This window comes from Cariama cristata, unplaced genomic scaffold, assembly GCF_000690535.1.
Source record: "Cariama cristata isolate BGI_N322 unplaced genomic scaffold, ASM69053v1 scaffold6024, whole genome shotgun sequence".
Lineage (NCBI taxonomy): Eukaryota > Metazoa > Chordata > Aves > Cariamiformes > Cariamidae > Cariama > Cariama cristata.
This window is the reverse complement of record NW_009611171.1, coordinates 1-23,929: the sequence shown is the minus strand read 5'-3', so window position 1 is coordinate 23,929 and position 23,929 is coordinate 1. Positions and strand designations below refer to the sequence as shown.

The following is a 23,929-nucleotide window of genomic DNA, read 5'->3' as shown; positions in this document are numbered from 1 at the left end:
CTTATGAGAACATGGTATCCTTGAGCTTGCCATCTTTGTCCCTCAGTTTAGATTAAAACTCTCTTTTGTATTCTAATATAAGCAACTTAAAAAAGATACAAGGTCAACCTGTACTAAAAAAGCTTTGTGCTTTTATATAGACCCTTGAAACAATGCAAGGGGGACACTTTCCTCCTGTTAGTCAAATAAGACTCTACTGTGAAGTAGTATCATCTGATCTTTGAGACCAAAGCCTAGAGAACAGCTCAAAAGACTACATATTCAGTAATTTACCACTTCATTCTAAAACCTGTAGTTGCCTGTAAGATGCACAAAACAGATGGCATTCGTCATGTGTCCAATACAAATGGCTCGGGTCTCTAATTCTGAGAACTACTGGTGAACAAAGTAACGTAGGAATTATTGCAAAATGATTCCACCAATAGTTCAGAAAGATGAATGAAGTCAAGTCAAAAAGATGTACCAGCCAAACTGCCCCTGAACCATGTATTTTTCTGCTAATCCTCTACATGGGACAATCACTTTCTCACAAGTGTCTAAGTTAGGTTGAAACAGTTAATTGAATGTTAAGATTATTTATTGTACAGAGATTCATAGTCAGATTCTCCTCTTATTTATGCTAGTACAGTTTCCTGCAAAAACAAATTCTGTTTGCAGATGAGAGAAGGGTTAAGATGGGTTAATTTGTCAAGGCAGAGCACTGGACCAGCACGGCTTCCACAGCTCCAGCCAGCTTGATTGTCATTGCAGCTATCTTAAGTTTCCTCAGACAGTGATTAATGGCACCAGGTAAATATACTCCTAATGCTAAAACACTGCACTGCCACAGGCTGAACTGAAGAAGCTGCTTCTAGCCATAGGTTAACATGTTTTATTACTTCTAGAAAGCATTCCATATTAACAGATCTTTAATTAACAAGAATAGTGTGAATATACTCAAATCACTTGACAAAACACGATTTTTTTTTCCAATGGCATTTAATAAAACGCATTACCTGCTCCCACCCTCCTTAGGTCTGTATTTATGCTCAGTTCTCCTGAGTAATAAAGGACAGTGAATAAGCATTAAATACTTGTCATAAGAAAACATACCCTTATCAGTCATCACCAGAGTGGATAGATTGCAGAAACAGGATGAGTTTTTCAGCACTACATTTTCATAAAATATTTCAACAGGTGTTATAATTTTTATCATACAGGAAGTAAGGCTTCTGTGTATGCTTGCAGTCACAGCAACCTACAAAACAATAAAAACAAGAATACAACAGATTTTTTTTTAATGTTTGTTAAGTCAACACCTTATCTTTACAGAAAACTACAAACTATGAAACGTACAAAATGAAAATTTTGGTGGCGGAAGCAGACAATTCACTAGGTAGCCTCTCAAAGGAGAGGGCCTCTCCCGACTGAAGAGGCGATACAGAAGGAGTCCTGAAAGGAACAGCATGGCTTACTTCCAGAAATCAAATGGATCTGTACGGTATGGTAGGGGAGCAATCTGGAATAATTTTGGATTTTAAAACAAGAATTTTACTATAACAGTGTTATATACTGTTACAGTCCTTTACAAAGAAATATTTGAGCAAGAATGTTCAAATCCTCACAGACAATGCTTGTATCCATAACCAAAGTGCACTTAATTACGAAACAGAATTTGTCTTGCAAGGAATTATCCTTTGTTTCTGGCTGAGATCGCTTTACAAATATGATCACATTAGTGCATTCAATCAGGAAACCAGAAACAATAGCACGCAGATTAAGTGGCCAGTCACAATACTTGATAATCAAATACTCAAGGCTGTGTGTGCTGCGAACAGATACTGAGTAAATACTAATATCAAACATTTAAAGCCGCATTTGTGTTAGCCTATGCGTCCCAGTGAATCTTTTGTAACTTGTTACAAAGCTCAGAACTTACATAACGCACTTGATAGATAGTCACTGGAAATATTAAAATAGCTGATAAAGTGATATAATGGAAACGTTGCCTTCGTCAGCATAGTGAATTTTTTAATCAACATCACGAAGTATAGCTTCAGGATACATTTGATAGGAGAGGAAGGGAACATCTATCTGATTGACACATTCAACTTTCTGGGATTTACAATACATTTGCCAATTGTTTAGACAAGAGGGACTAATATATGGAACATGGTGACAAAAGAAGGGAAGCTGCAATAAGCAACAAAATGACACCTTTTAAGTCACAATAAACAAACACATATAAAACTGGGTATACATACCTGATTTTTGGCAGGGAAACTTAGCAGGATTTTCAGATCTTTATCAGGTGCATGTGAAATGTTATACCAACCCTTTATGTTGTTTGAACGAGTACAATTTTCTTTTAATGTGCACCTAAAAGTATACATAAAATTATACTAGCCTCCTTATCGTGGCTTTGACTTCAGACACTGTACTTCAACTTATTTAATGTTATTGATTTTTTTACAGTAACATTATTGATTTTTTTACAGGAATATGGTTATAACTGCAAAAAGCTTCAGGAAAACAATCAGTAAAATCTTCTGCTTATCAAAACAAATTACAATGCATTGATATATGCTCTAGGGTCCTGATTAAGTCAATGGGACTCAAGCAAATATTAGATGCTTGGCCAGTAACAGTGGACTTGGTAGTCTGGGATGGAATTCATTACCCCCAACTTGATGGCTCCATTGTACAGCTTTAGACCTGACTCCCTCCAGTTCCCTCTACACAAAATGGGGAGAAATATTCTCTTTCAGGGTGCAATTCACCTAACTTATTTTAGACATCCATACAAAAATGAAATGAACCACAGTATAGAAGCTGCTCATTCTTTCCAAAGAGTATAAGAGGAGATGGGGGTGAAGCTCAGATTTAGAGCTATGCGATGAATGTGTATAGCTGATGAGATGCATCCTCCTTCCTAATCTCCTCTGTCGTCCACTGATGTGAATGGTAATCTTTCCCTTTTATGGCAGTGCACTTCGTTAAAAACACTGGGTTTGAAAAGATAGTTCAAAATAGATCTGCCTGTCCTCCAGAATAAAATCCATTTCAGAAGTAGGATGGCACAAAGTAAATAAAAATGCTACACAATGTCATAAACAGAAAATTAAGGAAGAATGAGGAGACACTGGGATACACAAGTACTACAAAGATTACACTTATTAAAAACATGTGATAAGGAAAAGACAAGATAGCATACAAATTAGATGGACTGAGTTTGAAAGGTGAATGCTTAAAACACCATCTGCCGTGAACAATTAATGAACAATCCATAGATTAACTCCAAGTAATTTCACACAGCTAGCAATTAAAGACAAGTAAGTGCTAACTGTGTATATCTTAATATTTTAAAATTAAGAGTCAATATTTATAAATACATGTAACATTTAATATTGTTTTAATAATAGTACTTTTCTACCAAGTGTAGAAGCATGTATAGCTTCTGTGACATGTGCCTTAACGAACTAGTCCTTCCCTAAAAACTAGGAAAGTGTACATACTTGCAAATCATGGGCCTTTTTCATGAGGATCTCACTGTATAAACATATTTCACAAACAACGTGTATTCTCTCCAGAAGGAATAACACAAGAAAGACTTTGAAGAAAAATAGCCGCCACTTTCCAAAATGCCTAAAATAACCCCACAAATCATAAAAACCACAAAAGCCATCTTCTCTGTAGAATAAGACGTTGGCAACTGGAATGCAGTTAAGCACACGGTCACTTCCTTTGTGGTCTAACTCAGGAAACTGAGTTCCTGCTGCACAAGAACCCGGAGGGGCTTTGCATCTGAATACATTCAGATCATAACTATACTGCAAGAAAGAGGGACCACGCCTGACATATTTCAAACTGTCTGAACCAGGACAAATTTCAGTCTCATTTATATTTCCCTTTACCTTACTGAGATCACGAAGGTCCATTAGCAGCACAGTTTTAGAACCACAGAGGATGGGATCTGTCATCAACAAATGTGCATAAACCAGATGCTCAGATGCGTACGGGTAGGCAACTCCCACTGGTAATGACGCACGGGAGAGAGACATCCTATAGCTTCTGACAGGCTGAGGATCACAATGTTGAAGATGGAAGGCAACACACTTGCGATACTTGGCACTAAATAAGTGTATGCATTTCAGTGATGCTAATATTAAATATTAAAACCCAAAACTGTTTATAAAGCTGAATATTTAAAACCAGCCTACAATGAAGTTATTTGCCACCTTAGACTGCCTGAGGAACAGAAGTAGTGAACTTGCTTCCCTCGTCTACAATGAAGAATCTTAGAGTTTAATGGCAAAAAGGTAACGTCACTCAGGACCCAGGGTCGTGCTTGACTTCATGCCATCAAAAATGTGTCTTTTGTTGCTCTAGAAGCTGACCTTTAACACTCAAACAATGTGCTTTGGAGAATGGTCATTTCGTTGGAAGCAGTTGCAAAGCAGAGCATCCGATGCCCCTCAGCATAAATTCTCACAATTGCCCCGAACAGGCCAAGAGCAACATGAATTCCACTCACCCAAAGACCACATTATTTTCTTATATCCCAATTTTTAGACAACTGGTATTGTTTGCAAGCACATTGGAATGTATACAATAGATAAAGGTTATTTGTGAACCACATGGTCCTGAAAATTAGCATACAGACTCAGACAATTACAAATTCTGGCTTTCTTGGAAAGGTGAACTGGACCGGATCCCATACAAGTATGAAGGTATAAGGTATGAAATCCTAGGATCAGATTTCAGACATGTGTAGATACATGTACAGAGAAAAGCAGAGTCAAGTTTTTTTTAATCTTTCACAGCAAGCTAGTTCTTTATACTACTAAAGATTCCTCTTCACAACTGGAATCAAGCTCCTCTTACTTCATTATGAGAACATGATACCTACGTATATAGGTTCATTCATATTTACTTAAGTCTCTGCTTCACTAATCTTGTATTAACTACAGATCCTACTGAGTTTGCCCTCTCTGCCCTGCGAAAGCATACTGATTTCCTCAGGGAATGAGAACACGGCTTCAGAGAAAGTTTGAGCTTCCTTTTCCAAGGTACCAGCCCCTGAATGAAGTCAACAGATGTCACACACACTGACCAAATTCAAAAGTAAGGCTGGTCATGTCAGATAACAAAGACATATTGTGTTTCTTCCGTATGGAAAATACATGTAAAACATCAGTGCCTTGTATTGGAATAATTTTAGCATACTTCAGGTAAATCTGATTCATCTATAGAAAACCTAGAAACATTAAGAGAAATCACACAATGCTATGAATAACCATTTTGAATGATTGTAAGTGGAAAGGAGAATTTATATGTTTGTCCCTACGGAAGACGGAGTAGAAATAGGAACAGCAGAAACATTTTGCTTCATTTTGTTTTCACTTGCAATAAGATGTGAAGATTTTTTCATCGAATTACTGGATTTGAGTTCACACTGCCTTTAAAATGAAGCACTGCTGGTAAGTTTTATTTTTTAAACGGAGTACATATTTAATATAAAATTGACGAGTACAAAACATATCATCAATCTCAAAATTATTATGGAATATATTTCTTTAGTGGGTATATATGGACTTTGATTAAAATACTGACTAAAAACATGCCTTCCTCTTTTTCTAAAGCTTTACTCATAGCTTTCTCTTCACAAAACCAAGTATTTAATGACGCTAAGTGCTTAACAGTGAAAAAATATGTGGGTGTTGAACAGGATTCATATTATAGTAATACATTTTTTCTCCAAAAGAGTAAATGATTTCTGTTTCAACCAGATGGAAACTTTTGGTGATTCCCCTCGTAAACAGGGGATTTACTGACTAATAACTGTTATGCACAAACTATTTATAAGGTAACTAGACGCCTGAAAAGCTTAGCACTGTAACATATACAGTTTCTAACAAGGTAGCAAAAGAGAATTTGAAGAAAACACTTTACAGAATAAACACCTACTCTCTTCTAACAACTACATTTGCAAACACAAAGTAGCAGGTCTTCAGCAAAATCAGGTTAACATTGAAACAAACCAAAAGGTGTAGTATTAACCTTCTGAACCAAAGCTACTAGTGGAACTCCTCAAAACTCAATCTTATAAACACTTTTGTTTAATGTTTTAATCGCTGATAAACTGGCATAAAAGAAGATTTACACTGTCAACATCTGCTGATGATACAAAGTTGGGAACATTACCATGCAGAGGAAGATGAGAATATCACACAGGAAAACTTGGATAACCCTGAAATGGGATGACAATTCAAAGCAGAAAGTACAAGAACATGTACCTAGAGCAAAAAAAAATCTCACAACCCGTATGTGTTATAGACTGGAAACTCATCAGCTGGAAAGAAAACAAAAAAAGAGAAGGACCCGGGGGCATTATTTGATCATGGATGACTGTGGCCCATCAATGTGATGCTGTCCTGAAAAAAGACGTTTGTGATACGCTATGTAAGGTGCTTCCTGAACAGACTGACTAAACAACATTGAGCAAGGCACAGCTGGAATCTCTTCTGGAATACTGTCACAGTCCTGGTCATCCTTATTTTAAAAGGATGCATAAATTTCACAGAAGTGAAATTCTACTGGAGAGGAGTTAAGAAAGGAGTGTCTTAAGGTGAGAGGATCTTCGTGAAGTTAGTTGTTTTAGCACACCAAAACGAAAGTGAAAAAAGAGACTGCTTTCACAAAAACATGGAGGAGGTAAGTGTGAGGGAGGGGGGAAAACCTATTTAAGCCAAGCTGATGTGAGCACCAGAACAAATTAACATAATCTCTCCATGAACACACACGTGATGAAAATGAGCAGACAGATTTTAACCAGGAGAAAAATAAGACTCTCAGCCACACGACCAGGACAGGCAGGACAAAAAGCCTATCTAAATTCAGGATGGTCCTTGATTAGTTTATGAGTAGGTTTACATGATGTGGTTGCCTGCAATTGCCAAGACCAGGCTTGATGACCCAGGAATTTCTCCAGTCGAGGCCAAAGATGTACAACAGCTTTCAATCCTGCTTCAAACAAAGCAGCAAAACTAATGACTCAAATGTGGGGATGAAGTGTTTAGAAAGAAATTCTCCCCCGGCCTAAACCAAAGGCAGTAGGTCCAAAGAAAGAAACTATGAATACTGAAGACAACGGAGCATTCTTTCCCTGTTCTCACATGCAAGATGCTCCCAGCTACTAAGATGCTTCAAGCTTGAGTATACAATTTTCTCTCTCAATCAATCTGGAACGCAAAAACTTCTGTTCTAAAATCAAAATAATTTCTTCTTCTTAGCCCAACATATATTTTATGGGTAGATCTCAAAAATCTGAGGGTTAACATGGTCTTTAAAAGGTGCAGAGTTCCCTTTCATGTGACAACGAAGTGCCTCACGTTTATGGCTATGACTGATTCCATAAAAATTCAGTAGATATAATCTTGATGCTGAATAGCCCCAAGCCAGTCAAAATGTACACTGACTAATAATGCATTGCTTTTATATGGAAGTCTAAAATACCAAAAAATACCTTCGATTCAAAGAACACCACCCACAGTAGGGATCCTTTGCAGATAAGCATTCTTGCTCGGAAACGTATCTACCGCAATTTGCAACTGGTATTCTTCTCACCTAAAACCAAAGAATGCAACAACACACTGGATTAAAATAGCCTCCATAAACAGGGAAATTGAGGGTTACCATTAAAAATCTGACAGCAACCAAGCACAATCCCTTTGGGGAAGTTTCCTTAGGGACTCCCCTCTGCCAGAAGACCTTTGGATAGAAATATGCAGCCTATTTTACACGCGCTGTATTTTGCCATCAAATGACAAAACGCCTCTGACAATGACAATTTGGTTCTACTACTCAAAGGCCAGCATGGACAGATTAATGCAAGAAAGACTGATTAGCATAGTGAATTATAGATAACAACAGAAATAGAAAGGAGGTATATTTTATAAATAATGCTTTGCTTAGCAGAACACTGTTTTCCTCTCATCAGAACTGAGATTTTTAAATGATCAATGAAGGTGCATCCAAAAATGCATGCACAAAACAAAATGCATCTGTGTTTGCATCACCATGTCAGGTTACTGCATGTGCACACTAGAACAAACACATGCAACTACTTCGCATGCATGAAAATGCCATTTCAATAAGTAAATGTAGATAATTGTGGCTATATTGTATGTAGCTATACTTGTACATTCAGCTCGAATATCCTAGCCAGCCATTTTCAGAAAAGGAAAAGAAAAAGAAAAAGAGAAAGCTGATTACAAATACTGAATACAAATAATGGTATTAATAACAGTGTTAATTAATAATCTTAGTAAGAAAAATATTCATAATTCAAAACATTTTTTAACGAATTTGCAAGAATTAAAAGTTCCTCCATTTTGTGAACAGACACAAGGATACATGGCTTTCTGCGAAACCGTATTTACTGTTTTTTCCAGCCATATCTTGTAAAATTCAATTTATCTGAAGGTGTGTGAGATAATCAGTTCAGAAACCAGGCAACATCATAGACTACTAGCAAGTTAAAAAAAGACAGCGTAGAAGCCTTATTTCAGCTCCAAGAGGTGATTAGAGGGAGGCATTTATTCCTTAAAGCTGGTGTTCATCTGTAACAACTTGCTCTTTTATCAAAGCTAAATAAATGTCAATTCTTTACTTTGAATATCTGCATATACTTTTGACTGAAATTTTGATTCCTTCTGTGTTTGCAATAGACGGTTCATATCAGTCAGGAGTTCTCCTACCAACTTACCTACTCTTTCAGACAGGAAGCTAAAATGCTATGTTCAATGCTGGAAAAGTGACTTTATTGTAAATGAAGGTAATCAAGTGCTGGGTGAAATCCTGTCCAGCTAAGATGGACAGCCAGCCCTTATATTTTCACTGCCATCTTCCCTGCTGCTGGCAAGACAAAGGAATTTGCTGAGTTGATGCTCAGTAGCCCTGCTGTAGGATGTGCTGGAAGAACTGCGCTGGCTCCTGGGAGCCGCTCTCTGCTTGATATGCAGCTCGGCCGTGCTTGCTCACGTGCAGTAGCTCCCAGTGATTGCTGAACTCCTTGGACTCACTATGCATACACATTAATCACTGCTGATTGTGGTTTTGTTTTGTTTTGTTTCTTTTAGTCTTTGCCTAACTGAAGATGATGAGAATTTTATCATTGATTTCAGCAGAATTAAGACTTCAAACTCATCTCTCAAATTAAGAGATTTCTCCACATTAGAAACTCCATAATTGACTAGCAAACCCTGGCCTACCGATACCTGGATTGCTAATTCAGAGGAACTCCATCTCCAAAGAGTCTACATGTTTTGTTTGCTACCTCCCAGCTTGATTCTGCATGATGCCTCCAGGAAAAAGGGAAACAAAGACTCTCGACAGAATGACATAAAAGAAGCATGAGATTAAGGGTGTTGCTGGCTCATAGCAACAGTGGGCAGCACCATGACAGTGGAAGCTCTAAGCTCTGTGCTCTGCAGAAGTGCAGCCCAAACTTAGACAACATGACCAGATACTAGGTGCAAAGTTGCTAACTGCAGTTTGGATATTTAAGGTCTAACTCCGATCCAAACTGATGCTTCACGTATCACGTGGCAGAAATCCTCAAAGCAGTAGTTTACTTGAATTTATTATTTTATTTAATACAGTGCTTACCTTATTGGCAGAAGATAGATAGATGTAGTTACTATCTACTGGATCAAGTCGAAGTTTGGGGAAAATGGAGGTTTCTTCCTTAATTTCATATAAAACCTCTGGGCAATTAGATTCCATATCCTCATTAAGAATAGCCTAAAACACATGGAATTAAATTATTCACAAGTCTTTTTATTGATCAGTCACCATGTTAAACAAAAGCTGAATTTCAGCTACATCAGAGCTTCTGAGATGATTCAGTGTGCCCTGATTCAATTCACCTACTGCGCTGGCTCTCAGACTGCAGAAAGATGGAGGAAAAGACCACCAGAACAGAATTTCAACAAAATCCATGCCAGACACATTTTGCACCGAATCTGGCACTGGTTTAGTGTATGAAACACCCCTCCCACCAAGTATGCTCCTGATTGACGCAGAAACTGAATGTGGAAGAGACGCCTATATCCCAAAGTCATAACGCTTTAAGTACTCCTATGAATGGAGAAGAAACTATTAGCCTTCAAAAAACAAATTAACGTCCAGACACCCATAATGTAAAAAGGAACTTACGCAAGTTACTGACAACTGTCTTCAGGACAGAAGTTTCTTTGTGGCTTCTGTGAGTATACATCTGAGGTGGCATTTCTTTTTCTTACCTTGCCCAACTCTACAGTTTTCCACCACCCTTCACACAGAATTCAAGAGAACCAGACACCACAGAAACTTTATTTTGGAAGTCAATAAGCACACCAACATTGCCATACAGTTTTCCATAAACACAGCTAAATAAGGGAGATATGTTCATGGTCTCCACTGTGCTAAGGAGACATGGAAGACTTCAATTTCGTTTTTCATTATGAAAAGCACGGTGAAATCAAATGGGCAAAAGCTTTTCAAGCTCTCTACTGTATTCCTCTCCAACTGCCTGCTTAATAAATACAAAAAATGAGAGTCATCCTTTGCAGTGTAGACAGGAAATGCACGTTCTTGTAAAACCCAGAAAAAAATTAAAGCATAAAAGACATTTGTCTGGATGGCTGAAAAGTTTGATAATAAGATAAGATGACTTTCACTTCCAGGTGATTGATTTAAGGTAGCGTAGGTCGACTATTCAGAAGCTAAGGCAAAATAGATCTTGACTTTTCTCTCTAACAGACAGCTATTTGCATCACACAGATAGGCTAACAAACAAATAAATATGCTTCCAAAATCTAACAATATTTGATATTTCTACTGGAAAATCAAAGCAAGGAAGGAAACAAAGACAGAGTAACTGAGAACTCCACAGTCCATAAATTGATACTGTGGGCATTAGCAGTTTAATGAAATGTTTCCATGAATTTTAAGCAGGGTACATAATTGCTTTTGAAAGTTATCTTGCTCTCCAAATAACAATACAGCAGTTACTTCACAAACAAACAAAAAAGGAACAGAGATTCAGAGGATTATATCTGTTTATAATACAGTGCCTAAACCAGGAAACATTTACCCACTTGAACACAGCAGAAGCTGATGGAGAACGGAAGAACTGTCACACTTCGCTTACCTTCAATAACTGTCCATCATCTGTTCCCAAAAAGAGAACTATCTGATTCAAAACAACTGTGCCATAAACAGCCACTAATCCAGAGTGAATCAAGGTAGGTAACTTCTTGATTGATCGTGCCTCCTGAAAATCAGATATAAAAGCAAGCTATTACAAAATCATTCTATACCACAAAATGTTAAGAAAAAGATAAAGAAGAATCCCTGGGAAGATTCTCCAAGAACTCAACTTTAGACAACACTTTGGGTAACATTTTAATTCTGACACAATTTCAGAGCAACATATCATTGGAAATGGTACATGAAACATGAAACTACCTCTTTTTTATACATGGCAACTGGCGACATCTGTGATAAAGATTACATCTACTGCAGCTAAATCACTGACCTCAGTGGGACACAGACTTGGTCTAACAGCAGCAAGTTATTTTGCAACAGAACTTCTCTTTTTTTGGGACATAATGCCCTGGGCTTATTCTGAATTGCCAGTTCTTCTCAACGAATCCATGCTTTGCCATCACCTGACTACGCCTACCATGAGGGCTACAGATACACTCAGCAACCACTTTTAAAGACATGCAAATATTCTGGAGAAAGGAGGTATCTCAAACACAGAGACCCTTTTTTTGTGTGTGTGTGTGTGTGTCAAAAACGCGGAGCTTCATCCTGCCCTTTCTGGTTTCCTGCTTTACACTAAAGGAAGTTGAGACTTGTGTATTACATAAATATAAAAATGAGATAAAGCAGTATAAAGTTCATATCAGGGAGAACATAAATGTATCTGTGTGAACTTTAAAATCAACATGTTACAACTGGAGAGTTATAACTCTCCATCCAAGTTGGAGGAAGTAAAGTGACAAACACATGTAAGCAGCTCATGAAAGAAAACGTCATGCAGTAAATCCCTGTATCTTGTGGAAGGAAAAATCAAACCAAATAACCGTGATTGTAGAGGATCGAGTGCTAAAAGCAAGCCCTGCTGTATGAGAATAAGGTCATTCACCAGGTGAGAGATGGTCTCTGCCCAAACTCCCTCCAAACCCAGCTATCTCCCTAGCAAGCAGTAACTCAGTTCTGCAGTCCTGTAACTGCTTTAAGTCAACCTCTGTGGCAGAAACTGCCAAAGGTGTGATCCCACCTGCTCTCCAAACATGTCCAACCCCAGGCAAGCTCTACCTCCTCTTCCCCTCCATTACTATAATGCTTTCCAGTGAGCTTAGTTAAGGAAATGAAGTGCCTAGAAAATGGTCTGTAAATCCATCTACCTACCTACCTAAGTTTTCATTTGAGTCATTCTCCTCATCACATGAACATGTGGCTGCACGGACACGAGTGCTGGCACAAAGGAGCGGCAGGCATGGATGGAGGTGGGGAGCAAGAGCTCAGGTAGGACCAGGGAACAACCCCTGTAGGTCGGCTTACAAAGCCCAGAATCTCGGCCTCAAGGATGGATTCCTAAACCTACAAGAACCCTCTGACTGCGAGAACCTATTTCGCTTTAATGCACAAAACAAGTGTGAGAATGGACCATTAAAACTGACATTTTGCAGAAAGGTGAAGGCATTTCTCAAAGTTATGAAGCGAATCCATAACACAGTAACAGCTGAATTCAACTCTATTGCATGCTAGGATGCTGGCTTAACCCCAAAAAGTCTTTCCACACAGAAATAAATTTTTTTTTCAACTGCAATCCTAAGTCAATTAAAATCTTTTTCAGTCATCTGAATTATTTTAATTAGCTTGCAAGAACAGCCACTTGGAGTAAAAGCAGACTTGATCAACTTTCATATTTGAAGATACTATCTTTTTTTCATGCAGCAGGAAGAAGACACAGGAACTGTCATGTACCGGCACAGACCTTCAGCAAAACCCACTTAGGCATGAGACTCCAGTACCATGGAGGTCTGTTTTAGATCTGGGAAGGAAAAAGTGATTGCAAGCTTTTTAAGGTGGAAAAAGTTAATTCATGTTTTTATTAGATCAGAGGGTAACAAACCTCGAGCAGTGGTGCACACAAGCAGCCTTCTCTCAGGTTAAGGAGTGTGGAGGTGAAGCTTCCAGGCTTTAATTTCTACCAGAATTAGATATTTTTTTTCCTGCAGTGCACCATGTAGTAGTGTAAGGAAAACAAACCACCGAAGGTTCCTCGCAGACTCTGTACAATAAGATGACAGAAGAGGGGAGGACTCGCCCAGTCTCTGAAAAGCTTTGCTGCCAGATTTTATTTTGACCCACATACCAGTAAAATAACGAGTGTCATATCAGTGCATCCTCCTCATCTGACTGAAGAACCAATCTGACAAGTGTGGAAGCCTCCTCCCCTCACTCTGCTTGCTAGAGGGAGGGTCAATGCGACATTGAGCTAATACAGATAAGAAGAGGGGGAATTTAGATGGTGGGCAGTCACAGTAAAAATTGCCTTCTCTCTTTTGCAACCTATTTCTCCAGCCTGCCCGTTCCCTCCAGGGTGCAGCTGCTGCTTTCACCCTTCTGTCACCCCTTTTTCATGTGCATTTATTTTTTTAACAAGCTCTTTTACCTCTTCCTCTGTGACTAATGGGGTTACAGCACTGTAGGGCCTTCCCAAGCTTTTTCTTTCACAACTAAATCCATCCTTAAAATGCATTTACAGTCTAAACTTCCTTTTACTGGAAGAGTCACTCATCTCCATGATCATCTATCTGTCTATTCTGTAACATCTTCAGGCTCATACAAAAACAAGAAAAGCAAAAGAAAAGACAATCCTGCTCTAGAGGACCTTTCTTTTTTTAATTCTTCAGTTCCACTCTCTGGTCTATTCTATACTCCCCCAAAATCTTCATATGCACAGCTAAGCCTGGCGATCTCCTGAATTAACTTATGTTTTGCTTTTAAGTTCACTCCTCTATGCTGTTTGGTTATTGGCATGAAAGGTATTTATACTCATTTTCTATTTTGCATCTAATTTTCAGATTTATCTCCGTATGACTCCAGCTGCAGCAACCATATTCACACTTCTACTTTCTGTCTTGATTTCCTCCCTATTATTTTACATTGTGTGCCTCAGAGCGAAGGGTAGCATTTTTAGCTCACGCAGCGCTCATCATATTGCAGCTGGCCAAAAAGTAAAAATACAGGGTTTGAGCATCAGAGTGAATGAACAGATGCAGCTATACAAAAGGACTCACGGCTTCTGAGCAGCGTATAGCAATAGTCAACACTGGAACAATACATAGATGTTTTTCCTAGAGGGGAAAAAACTTCTGGAACCTCATTCTTCCTTCTTAACTTCACCACCCTTCGACAACGTGCATCAATTTTTATTGTATCAGAGGGTAACAAACTTAAATATTGATGCATGCAGCGAGCCTTTATTAGGACTAAGGCAACGAGGAGATGAACTGTTCCAAAATTTTATTTTGAGGTTTTTTAATTTGTGCACTGCATAGCGATGTTAGGTGGACAAACCATCCCAGGTGAGCAGACTGCAAAAAACCAGGGAGGATGACCAGGAAATGAGAGGGTCTTCACAGAGACCTTGCAGAAGCAAGATCCTGAGCCTCATGCAAGGTAGGTGGGACAGTCAGAGGCTATGCTTGAGCAAGAAGTTGATGGAGACGTCTGAGATGGGGAGGCTAGAAATTTGTTACTTCTTGCAGCAGCAGAAACACCCCTTCTCTGCCTTCAGATCTAAGTTTACAGAATTGGTAAAGCGTCCTAATAACCAGTGAGGGAGAACAAGCTCCATTAAGGAAGGCTTTGAAACCAACTGAGCTTGAACAGAGCATTAGAAGAGAGCAAGAGGAAGTGGTGGGTGACTGTGGTTGGAGATTCCCTCCCGCGACGGATGAAGGCACACATCTGCTAAACAGTCATGCCAGTGCAACAGGTTTTTTTTCTTTCAGGGGTCCCAATCCATCACATTGCAGAGAGATTGCCAATGATTTTCCATTCCTTTGACCATTACCCATTGTTGCACATCCACGTGGACACCAGAGACATTGCCCAGTGCAGATCAGGACTACTGAGCTCTGAGGGCAAAGTGACTGACATAGGACCTCAGGCTTTGTTAACCCTATGGGGTCAGTGAAGGGTGATGCTCTTCTGGATTTGCTACTCACAAACAAGGAAGAACCGACTGGAGATGTGATAATCAACAGCAGCCTTCACTGTAGTTACTATGAAATAACTGAATTCAGAATCCTGAGGGTGGTAAGGAAAGACTAGCACAGCACAGAGCTGGAGACCAGGTTTCAGCTTGTTCAGGGAACTGGTTTGTGGGATCCCCTAAGAGGCAGCTCTGAAGGGAAATGGAGCTCCGGAAAGCCAACAGGTCTTTCAGGACATGCTGGTTTTGCCTAGGATATAGTTAATTTTCTTCACAGTAGCTAGTATGGGCTATGTTTTGGATTTGTGCTGGAAACAGTGTCGATAAGTTATTGCTGAGTGTGGTGGTTTAACCCCAGCCGGCAAGTCAGCCCCACGCAGCCGCTCGCTCACTCCCCGCCAGTGGGCTGGGGGAGAGAATCGGGAGAGTAAAAGTGAGAAAACCCGTGGGTTGAGATAAAGACAGTTCAATAGGGAAAGCAAAAGCCGCACACGCACGCAAAGTGAACCAAGGAATTCATTCCCCACTCCCCGTGGGCAGGCAGGAGTTCAGCCATCTCCAGGAGAGCAGGGCTCCATCACACAGAATGGTGACTTGGGCAGACAAACGCCATCACTCCCAACGTCCCCCCCTTCCTTCTTCTTCCCTCAGTGGTATATGCTGAGCATGACGTCACATGGTGTGGGATATCCCTTGGGTCATTGGGGTCAGCTGTCCTGGCCGTGTTCCCTCCCAACTCCTCATGCACCCCCGGCCTCCTCACTGGTGGGATGGAGGGAGAGGCAGAAAAGATCTTGGCTCTGGGTAAGCCCTGCTCAGTGTCCTGGTTTGGGCTGGGATAGAGTTAATTTTCTCCCTAGTAGCTGGTACAGTGCTGTGGTTTGGATTTAGCGGATGTTTTAGTTATTGCTAAGTAGTGCTTACTTTAAGCTAAAGACTTTTCAGTTTCCAATGCTCTGCCAATGAGGAGCTGCACAAGAAGCTGGGAGGGAGCGTGGCCAGGACAGCTGACCCGAACTAGCCACAGGGATATTCCATACCATAGAACGTCATGCTCAGTATAGAAACTGGGGGGAGTTGGCCAGGAGGGGCTGATTGCTGCTCGGGGACGGGCTGGGCATCGGTCAGTGGGTGGTGAGCAACTGCATTGTGTGTCACTTGTCTTTTCTTGGGTTTTATTCCTTTGTTATATACCTTTTCATCACAATAATAATTATTCTTATTGTATTTTTTTATTATTATTGTTAGTATTATATTTTACTTTACTTTAGGTATTAAACTGTTCTTATCTCAACCCACAAGTTTTTCCTTTTTTTTCTCAATTCTCCTCCCCATCCCACTGGGAGGGGGTGGGTGAGTGAGTGGCTGTGTGGTGCTTAGTTGCTGGCTGGGGTTAAACCACGACACAGGACAACCTCCTCCAAGCACAAAACTCAGGAAAACAAGCAGACGTATCAGGAGATGGCCCCTAGCTAAGCAGGGAAGTCATGATTGAACCAGAATGCAGAAAACCAGTATAAAGGAGGCGGAAGCAGGAACAAGTGTCTAAGGAGGAACTGCCTGGGCGCATAGGGATGGTGTTAGGAAAGCCCCAGCTCATCTGGCTTTGAAGTTGGCAAGGGATGTTATGGGCAACAACAAGAGCTTCTACCACCACGAGCAATAAAAGAATATACAACGAAAATGTGCGCCAGCTGCTGAATAGGTCAGGCAATTTACTGACAGTGGACGCAGACAAAGCTCTGGACTTCACTGGCAAGGTCTTGTGGTCCTTTGTACCTACAGAGTTCAAGAAGGAGAGAAACTACCAGTACTGGAAGAGGACTAAGCCAGGGATCTCTTAAGAAATCTCAGCTTACAGAAGTCCCAGGGAGGCCAGATGGGATCCGTAGGAAGATGTTGAGAGACAGATGACACTGCAAGGCTGTTCTCTCATATTTCAAAAGTTGTGGAGATCAGGGGAAATCTCCAATAACTGAATAAAGGCAAATACTACACCCATCTTCAAAAAAGACAAGGATGACCTGGGGAACTACACATTGGCCAGTCTCACTTAGTCCCTGGGAAAATCAAGGAGCAAATCCTCTTGGAAGCCATTTCTGGGCACAAGAAGAAGAAGAAAGTGACTGGGAAAAGCCAGCATGGATTCACCAAGGATAAATCATGCCTGACGGACCTGATTGCCTTCTGTGATGAAATGACTCGATTTGTTGAAGAGAAGAGAACAGTATATGTCATTTACTTTGATTTTAGCAAGGTCCTTGACACCATTTCCCAGAGCATCCTTGTATCCAAGTTGAGATGTTACAGTTTAGACAGGAGGACTACTGGATGGGTGGAAAAACTGGATGGATCATGAGGCTCAAAGGGTACTGGTTAACGGTTTGTACTCTACCTAGACACTGGTTACTAGCGGAGTTCCTCATGGAATCTATCCTGGGACATGTTCTGCTCAATATCTTTATCAATGACCTGGAGGAAGACACTGAAAGCTTCTGGGTTAGGCTTGCAGATGATATCAAAACGAGTTGAAATGCTTGAGTGCAGGGCTGCCATTCAGAGGGATCTAGAGAAGCTGGAGGAATGCGCCAACAAGAACCCCGAGAAATTCAACAAGGACAAATGCAAAGTCCTGCACCCGGGATGACCTAACCCCTGTGACGGTACAGGCTGGGGAGCTGCACTGCTGAAAAGGACAGCAGGGTGCTGGAGGGCAGTGGGCTAACTGGTGTAGCCAGGCAGCAGGGATCGTTAACAGCATCCTGGGCTGTATCGACAGGAGCGTAGCCAGATCGAGCCAGGAAAGTCATTATTCTCCTTTACCTGGCACATGTTCAATCGTGTCTAGGATACTGCGCTCAGTTCTGGGACCCTGAGTACAGCACTGATCTTAATAAATCGGAGTGAGTTCAGCGGTGGGCTGCTGTGATGGTCGGAGCCTGGAGCACCTGCCCCATGAGGAAAGGCTGAGGGAATTGGGCTGGTTCAGCCCACAGAAGAGATAATTTCAGAGGGACCGGAGAAACAGAGCCAGGCTCTTGACTCAGGTACATGCAGGACAACAAGAGATAACACCACAAACTGAAACAGCAGAGGTTTCTAGTGGACAGGAGATTAAAAAACATCACTATGAGGACAATTAAGCAGAACAGGTTGTCCAGAGAGGTTCTGCAGTCTCCATGCCCGGAAGTTTCAAGATCCAACATGACAAAGCCAAGAGTGACCTTGCCTGACCTCAGAGCTGACCCTGCTGTGAGCAGGGGGCTGGACTGGAGACCTCCTTCGAGGTTTCTTCCAACCCAAACGACTCTGTGATCCCAAGGAAGTAAATCCTCTGTTCAAGAGCCCCCAGGCTCTCAAAAGTTTCTGCTAAGAACTCCTGGTGAAGCCAGATGACTAAAAGCAACTCTTCTTACTGACAGGGTCAGAGTTTCCAAGTCTCCTATGGCTTACTTTCCACACCAAACAGGGATGAACTGAAAAGTTATTGTAACCAGACACAAATATTCACTTCAGAAATGTTAACTCTAGAAATCTATCAAACATCAGATGAAAAACTAGTAGTCTAGTAATACGCAGTAGATGACTTCACTATTAGAAAATTATTTACAAGATCAATTTTGATACCAAATGATATTTAGAAGTCTGTAATTCTTTCCTTAAATAAAAGACCATGAATCATTTTGGAATGAGTTACCACACAAATTCAAATGTCATTCCTGCAAATTAATGGCTGTGATTAAACTGATGTGACTCTGTTGACTTCAAAATCTCATTTCAGTAGAGCTTATACCAGCTAAGATTTGTCCTAGGATTCCAAACTATGCTTGATAAATTAAGGGGCATATACCAACCCACATATTTATCATCCACTGAAAAATGCCAAAATGCAAAGAACAGACTGTTACATATCTTTACTTGCATTAAATAGCAGATGAAAATCCAACCAAGATAGCTTGTCATTTAGTAACTACCACAGATACTTAGCCTTTGCACATCATAAAATAAATACCTTAATAAAAACCACAGCAACTTCCCTCTGTCTTACAGGTATATGCCCAACACTTTTTTGGATCTTCTCCCTGAAAAATTGTAGAATACTTTTCTTCCCATGCAACTTCTTTTAACGGCAAAAATAATTTCCAGATGTGTCATTGTGGTTGGGCAACATCCTACAACTCTCTCCTGTGGATGTTCTCTAATTTGAGCACTTCTGCTCATCTGCTTGGCTGTGACCCACAAGATCCTCAGATCTCTGGGAGAGACCTGAGATTCTAGTAGCTTTCATTCAGCCACCGAACAACAGAAGAAAAGCCTTTCTTAAAGTTGACCAGCTACTGGAGCAAGTTTGTGACAAATTCCAGCATTCCTCCTACGTACTGGCTAAGGAGCTTTGATTTCATAAATTCATCCACCAAAAATGTTTGTTGGTGCTCAGTCAGGTTTCTGAAAAGAAACGGAGAATAAGATTTGGCAAATTCACATTTATTAACTAAGGAAATTGTGAAGAAGATGTACTTACGTACACGCAGATTATGCGAGAGAGTCCATTAATGCATGCATCTCAACAGTGCATGTAAGTAGATATACTCAAAACTAAGAGACGTGTGGAACAGAGGAAAACAAGCTGAATATAAAACCGCAAAATGTTCTCAGAGTAGTTTCATCTAAGACACCACTTGCCTCTTGCTAGTTAGGGATCATGTCTCTGAGAATCCAGTATTACATATGTCCAGAATAAACACATCCAACAAGGACAAAATGCTTTGTGCACACTACTGCACAAAACGAAAACAGAATTAGCTAGTTCTCCTAAGGAGCAATCCCACAGAATTTGTAGCAGTCACATAGTTTTTGATAAAGTCGGTAAGCAAGGATCTTAAAAACGACCAATTTTCAATGATAGACTCAAATCCAGCATTAAAACTTAATGCAAATATCAACTTTAGCCCAAGTAGCAATGCGAGGCTAAAGAGATTACACACCTACAATGAGTTCCTACAGGATGCGAAGCAATTTGGTTCCAATCCAGTGAAGTACTCAAGTTCATGCTTATACTTTAAAGGCATGGGCATGAAGATGATGGAACTACTTATACGATTAATGTTAAATATGCCCTTAAGTGCTTTACTGGGTTAGGGCCAGAAAGCTCAGTACCTTACAGGAATGAGTTCAGAGTAGAACATGCAGCAGTAGCATAGCAGGGAACTCAGGACCACAAATAGCTGGGGCCGAGTCCCTCTTGCAGTGTACTGTTGAGAAGCACAGTGTCAACACAGTGCAAATACAAGCAGCTGTGTGAGTGCAGACAGGTAAGAGGATGTCTTGCCTCAAGGTAACCAGAATAATTACAGAAATGTGAAGAATGACAAGATCAGAAGGAAAACAAACTGCCGCTACCCCCTAACGTATACTCTAACTACAAACTGTATTCCTGCAGTGAAAAAAAATCGTATTTTCAATTCCTACATAAACTGACAGTATGCGTCCGTGATCCGTGTACCTCATCACATCACCCCTGAGCTCCAGAATTCAAGTGTACCCAGCAAAGAAGACTAAGACCCGCAGCACCCTACAACACATGGCATCTGTACTGCGAAAGTCAGGCTGACACTCAGTGTGGTCCACCCACCCCAAACACCGGACAGGTCTTGCACTCCAGACAATCATAATGCTGCAACGCATTCATTTGCTCAGTACCACCACCGTCTTTAAAAGACTGGATTTTAAAGCACGCGTTAAGTACTGTTGCTTGCTGCCATTCCTGCACATCACACTACAACGTACTCGTGACAGCTCCGTGCTACGAGGCACTCCTTCCCGACCAGAGCCATTGCTAGCTGTTGCACACACTTCTCCTACAAGCCGTGCGCTGACGGACACGCTGCGTACCATCTTCCTGCCAGTTCTGAAGCCTGTGTGCTTCTGAGTCCAAGAAGAGCATCTTCCACATTCGCAGGGACTCCCATGATTTGGTGAGAGACAGTAGAAGGATCTGGTCTAAAACAACTCAGAAGCAGCAGCATATGGGCCTGTCATCTCCAGACTTACTCTGCAATAGCCTAGCCTAACCTTCTGTAGTATAAAAAACATATTAAAGCTGAACTACATGCATTTATTTCTATGTTTATACACCATAAGCACATATAATTAGCTTAAAAAGGGAGCCTAATTAGCCATGTAATGTTATAGGTCATACTACTACATAACACCCAGATGTCCTGCTATCTCACAAAATATTAAAATACCACTTTTCTGTCAGTGGTAAACTGCATTGATTGTGCCAAAATATCACGATTAATAACATCACCATAGTTAGGGACATAATGTTAAGCAAACAATCCTTTTAATCATTTTTAAAGTTGGGATTCTTCAGCATTGTATCCAAATACAATCTACATTTCCAGGACAGCTGGGACATCAAAGTAACTTGGGAGTTACAGGAGTCTGATCTGAATCAGACCAACCCTTAAACAAGTGGGTCGTTGATTTTTCCTATTCAGGCACTGGGAGGCAATGGGGACGGGGGATTGAGAGGAACATCGGTCAGACAGAAACACCTGCCTCACCTTACCTTCATTATGTTACTCTACGAAATTCATGAGACTCTTCTGGAATTTCTAGCATGGGGCTTTGGAAAGCGTTTGTTTATAAAGGATCTGCTGTCCAGGGAGGTTTCTTTTTTTTGTTTTGCAGGCTCAGAAATCACCTCGTGAAGAAACTCCACAAGTAATTAGAAACAAAGAATGCAAATTAAAAATCCACCTAGCAAATAAGCATTTTGGGATGAGGATGAGATTTCGAATTCATTCAGCAAGTTTGCCCTGTGAGAGCACAGAAATCATGCAGTAAGCTATAAACTGGCACTGGAAATCAAGGGATTGGCTCCGGCTCTGTTGCGAGAGTTTCACTATTTACTTCAGCGCAGTTGTTTCACCCACGTATGGGGTTCTCATTCATGACTATGTCCTCTAACACTGGCAATAGCCTCGCAGATCAGTAGGGAGACGAACAGACCGAATCACACGTGCCCTCTGAAAGTTTGTATTTGGAAGAATCTCGGCACTGTGGGCTGCTACGGGCTAGATTTGGGAAGCCAAGGAGCAACAGTACACCTACTGCACTTCTTCCAAGGAGTTTCCAACAAACCCTCATCATAACACAGCAAGGATTCAGGGGTTAAGCTGCAAAGTCCCTGGATGGTGGGGGAAGTGCAAAAGGCCAGGACTTGCTTTATGATGGCTTGCTTGATCCCCTACGGTTCCCCCTGATACTTTTCAGTGTTGTTCCTTTTATCAGAGCTCTGAAAAGACTTCTGAGCGTGACTTAAAAGCATGGACAGGCCTTGCAAAAGCACCTTCTCCACCTGAATTACATTTTTAGCTTCTTGAATTTAATTTTTAGTTCATTTCTTTACTAGCTACCAAGGTCACAGCCACGCTGGTAGCCTTGTCCATCCTGCCCTCCATGTGCCCAGCTCACCCTCAAAAGGAGGAAGGAGCTGAAGAGAGAGTGTTGCAGAAGTAGGTGACCAGGGGACCTCCATGGGATACCACTGTCTGTGAAAACATAACCACTGCAACAACAAAGATGTATTACTTACTGCTGTCTGCTGTGCATTTGGGTTTGGAGGGGTGGCTCTGAGCCCTCTTGAGCAAGGCCAATCCTGGGAGGTTTGGGAAACACCTACTACCCAACAAGCAACCATAAATAACAACTAAGCAATGGGGAGAACAACGCACACAGCCCAGTGCACAGGAGTCAATTTGATGGGCTTTTTTTCATTTCTGATGTAGCTGCAATGACATGAGATGTGAATGCACAGAATAAGGTAGGAGATGCTTTACCTAGGCTGTACGGAAAATACAATGAAGTATGACTAATCCTTGGCAGAAAAGGGCGCATGGAGTGAGGAGCCCGAGACTCAGGCCTGACCCAAAATGCCCTCAGGTGTTCCCTCAGACATGTCTTTCCCGAGATGTAGGTGGGAAGGACACTCTAGGATCTGGTAAGGGATCGGTGTTTTAGAAACAGAAAGTGATGGAGAAACCATTAGGGCTGACGGAGCCAGGGGTGATGCGCAAAGCCTGGTGCGGCTCTGAAGTTCTCCGCCTTCAGGGCAGGGACCCCCCTGGGTCATGCACAGCGACACCAACCACAACAACAACAGTATCAACAACGGCGCGCAGGACGAAAGCTTAGCGAAACGATGCCCAGACTTACACAGCTCTTCCCGTTCATGACGAAATGCGTGGACGCACAGGCTTGCTCCTTCACCTCCTCCATCCCAAAAATGCAGACGGCGGTGGCGTTCCAGGCCTTGGTGCCGGTGCCACGGCTGTGGTGGAAAACACCCACCCACCAGCCCCGCTCGCCCTGGCGGACGAGGCTGGAGGAAACGATAAGGCTCCTGCACCCACAGTCCAACTCTTCCCGTTCATGACGAAATGCGTGGACGCACAGGCTTGCTCCTTCACCTCCTCCATCCCAAAAATGCAGACGGCGGTGGCGTTCCAGGCCTTGGTGCCGGTGCCACGGCTGTGGTGGAAAACACCCACCCACCAGCCCCGCTCGCCCTGGCGGACGAGGCTGGAGGAAACGATAAGGCTCCTGCACCCACAGTCCAAATACACGTGCCCTTGCAAAGTAAGGCCACCCTCCGAGGGCTGC

The 23,929-nt window shown here is 41.4% G+C and overlaps 1 protein-coding gene across 1 annotated transcript in view; it reads right to left on the bottom strand.

Moving 5' to 3' along the window:
- The window catches only part of PLXNC1 (plexin C1), a 69,041-nt gene extending 45,541 nt beyond the window's left edge, over window positions 1-23,500 (bottom strand). The window contains exons 1-7 of the mRNA XM_009698132.1: window positions 23,483-23,500; window positions 11,174-11,296; window positions 9,649-9,783; window positions 7,505-7,605; window positions 2,244-2,358; window positions 1,093-1,237; window positions 464-536 (exon numbers count right to left, since the gene is read on the bottom strand). Of these exons, the coding sequence (XP_009696434.1) occupies window positions 464-536; window positions 1,093-1,237; window positions 2,244-2,358; window positions 7,505-7,605; window positions 9,649-9,783; window positions 11,174-11,296; window positions 23,483-23,500 (710 nt within the window). The remainder of the gene's footprint in view (window positions 1-463; window positions 537-1,092; window positions 1,238-2,243; window positions 2,359-7,504; window positions 7,606-9,648; window positions 9,784-11,173; window positions 11,297-23,482) is intronic.
- Window positions 23,501-23,929: the final 429 nt, after the last annotated feature.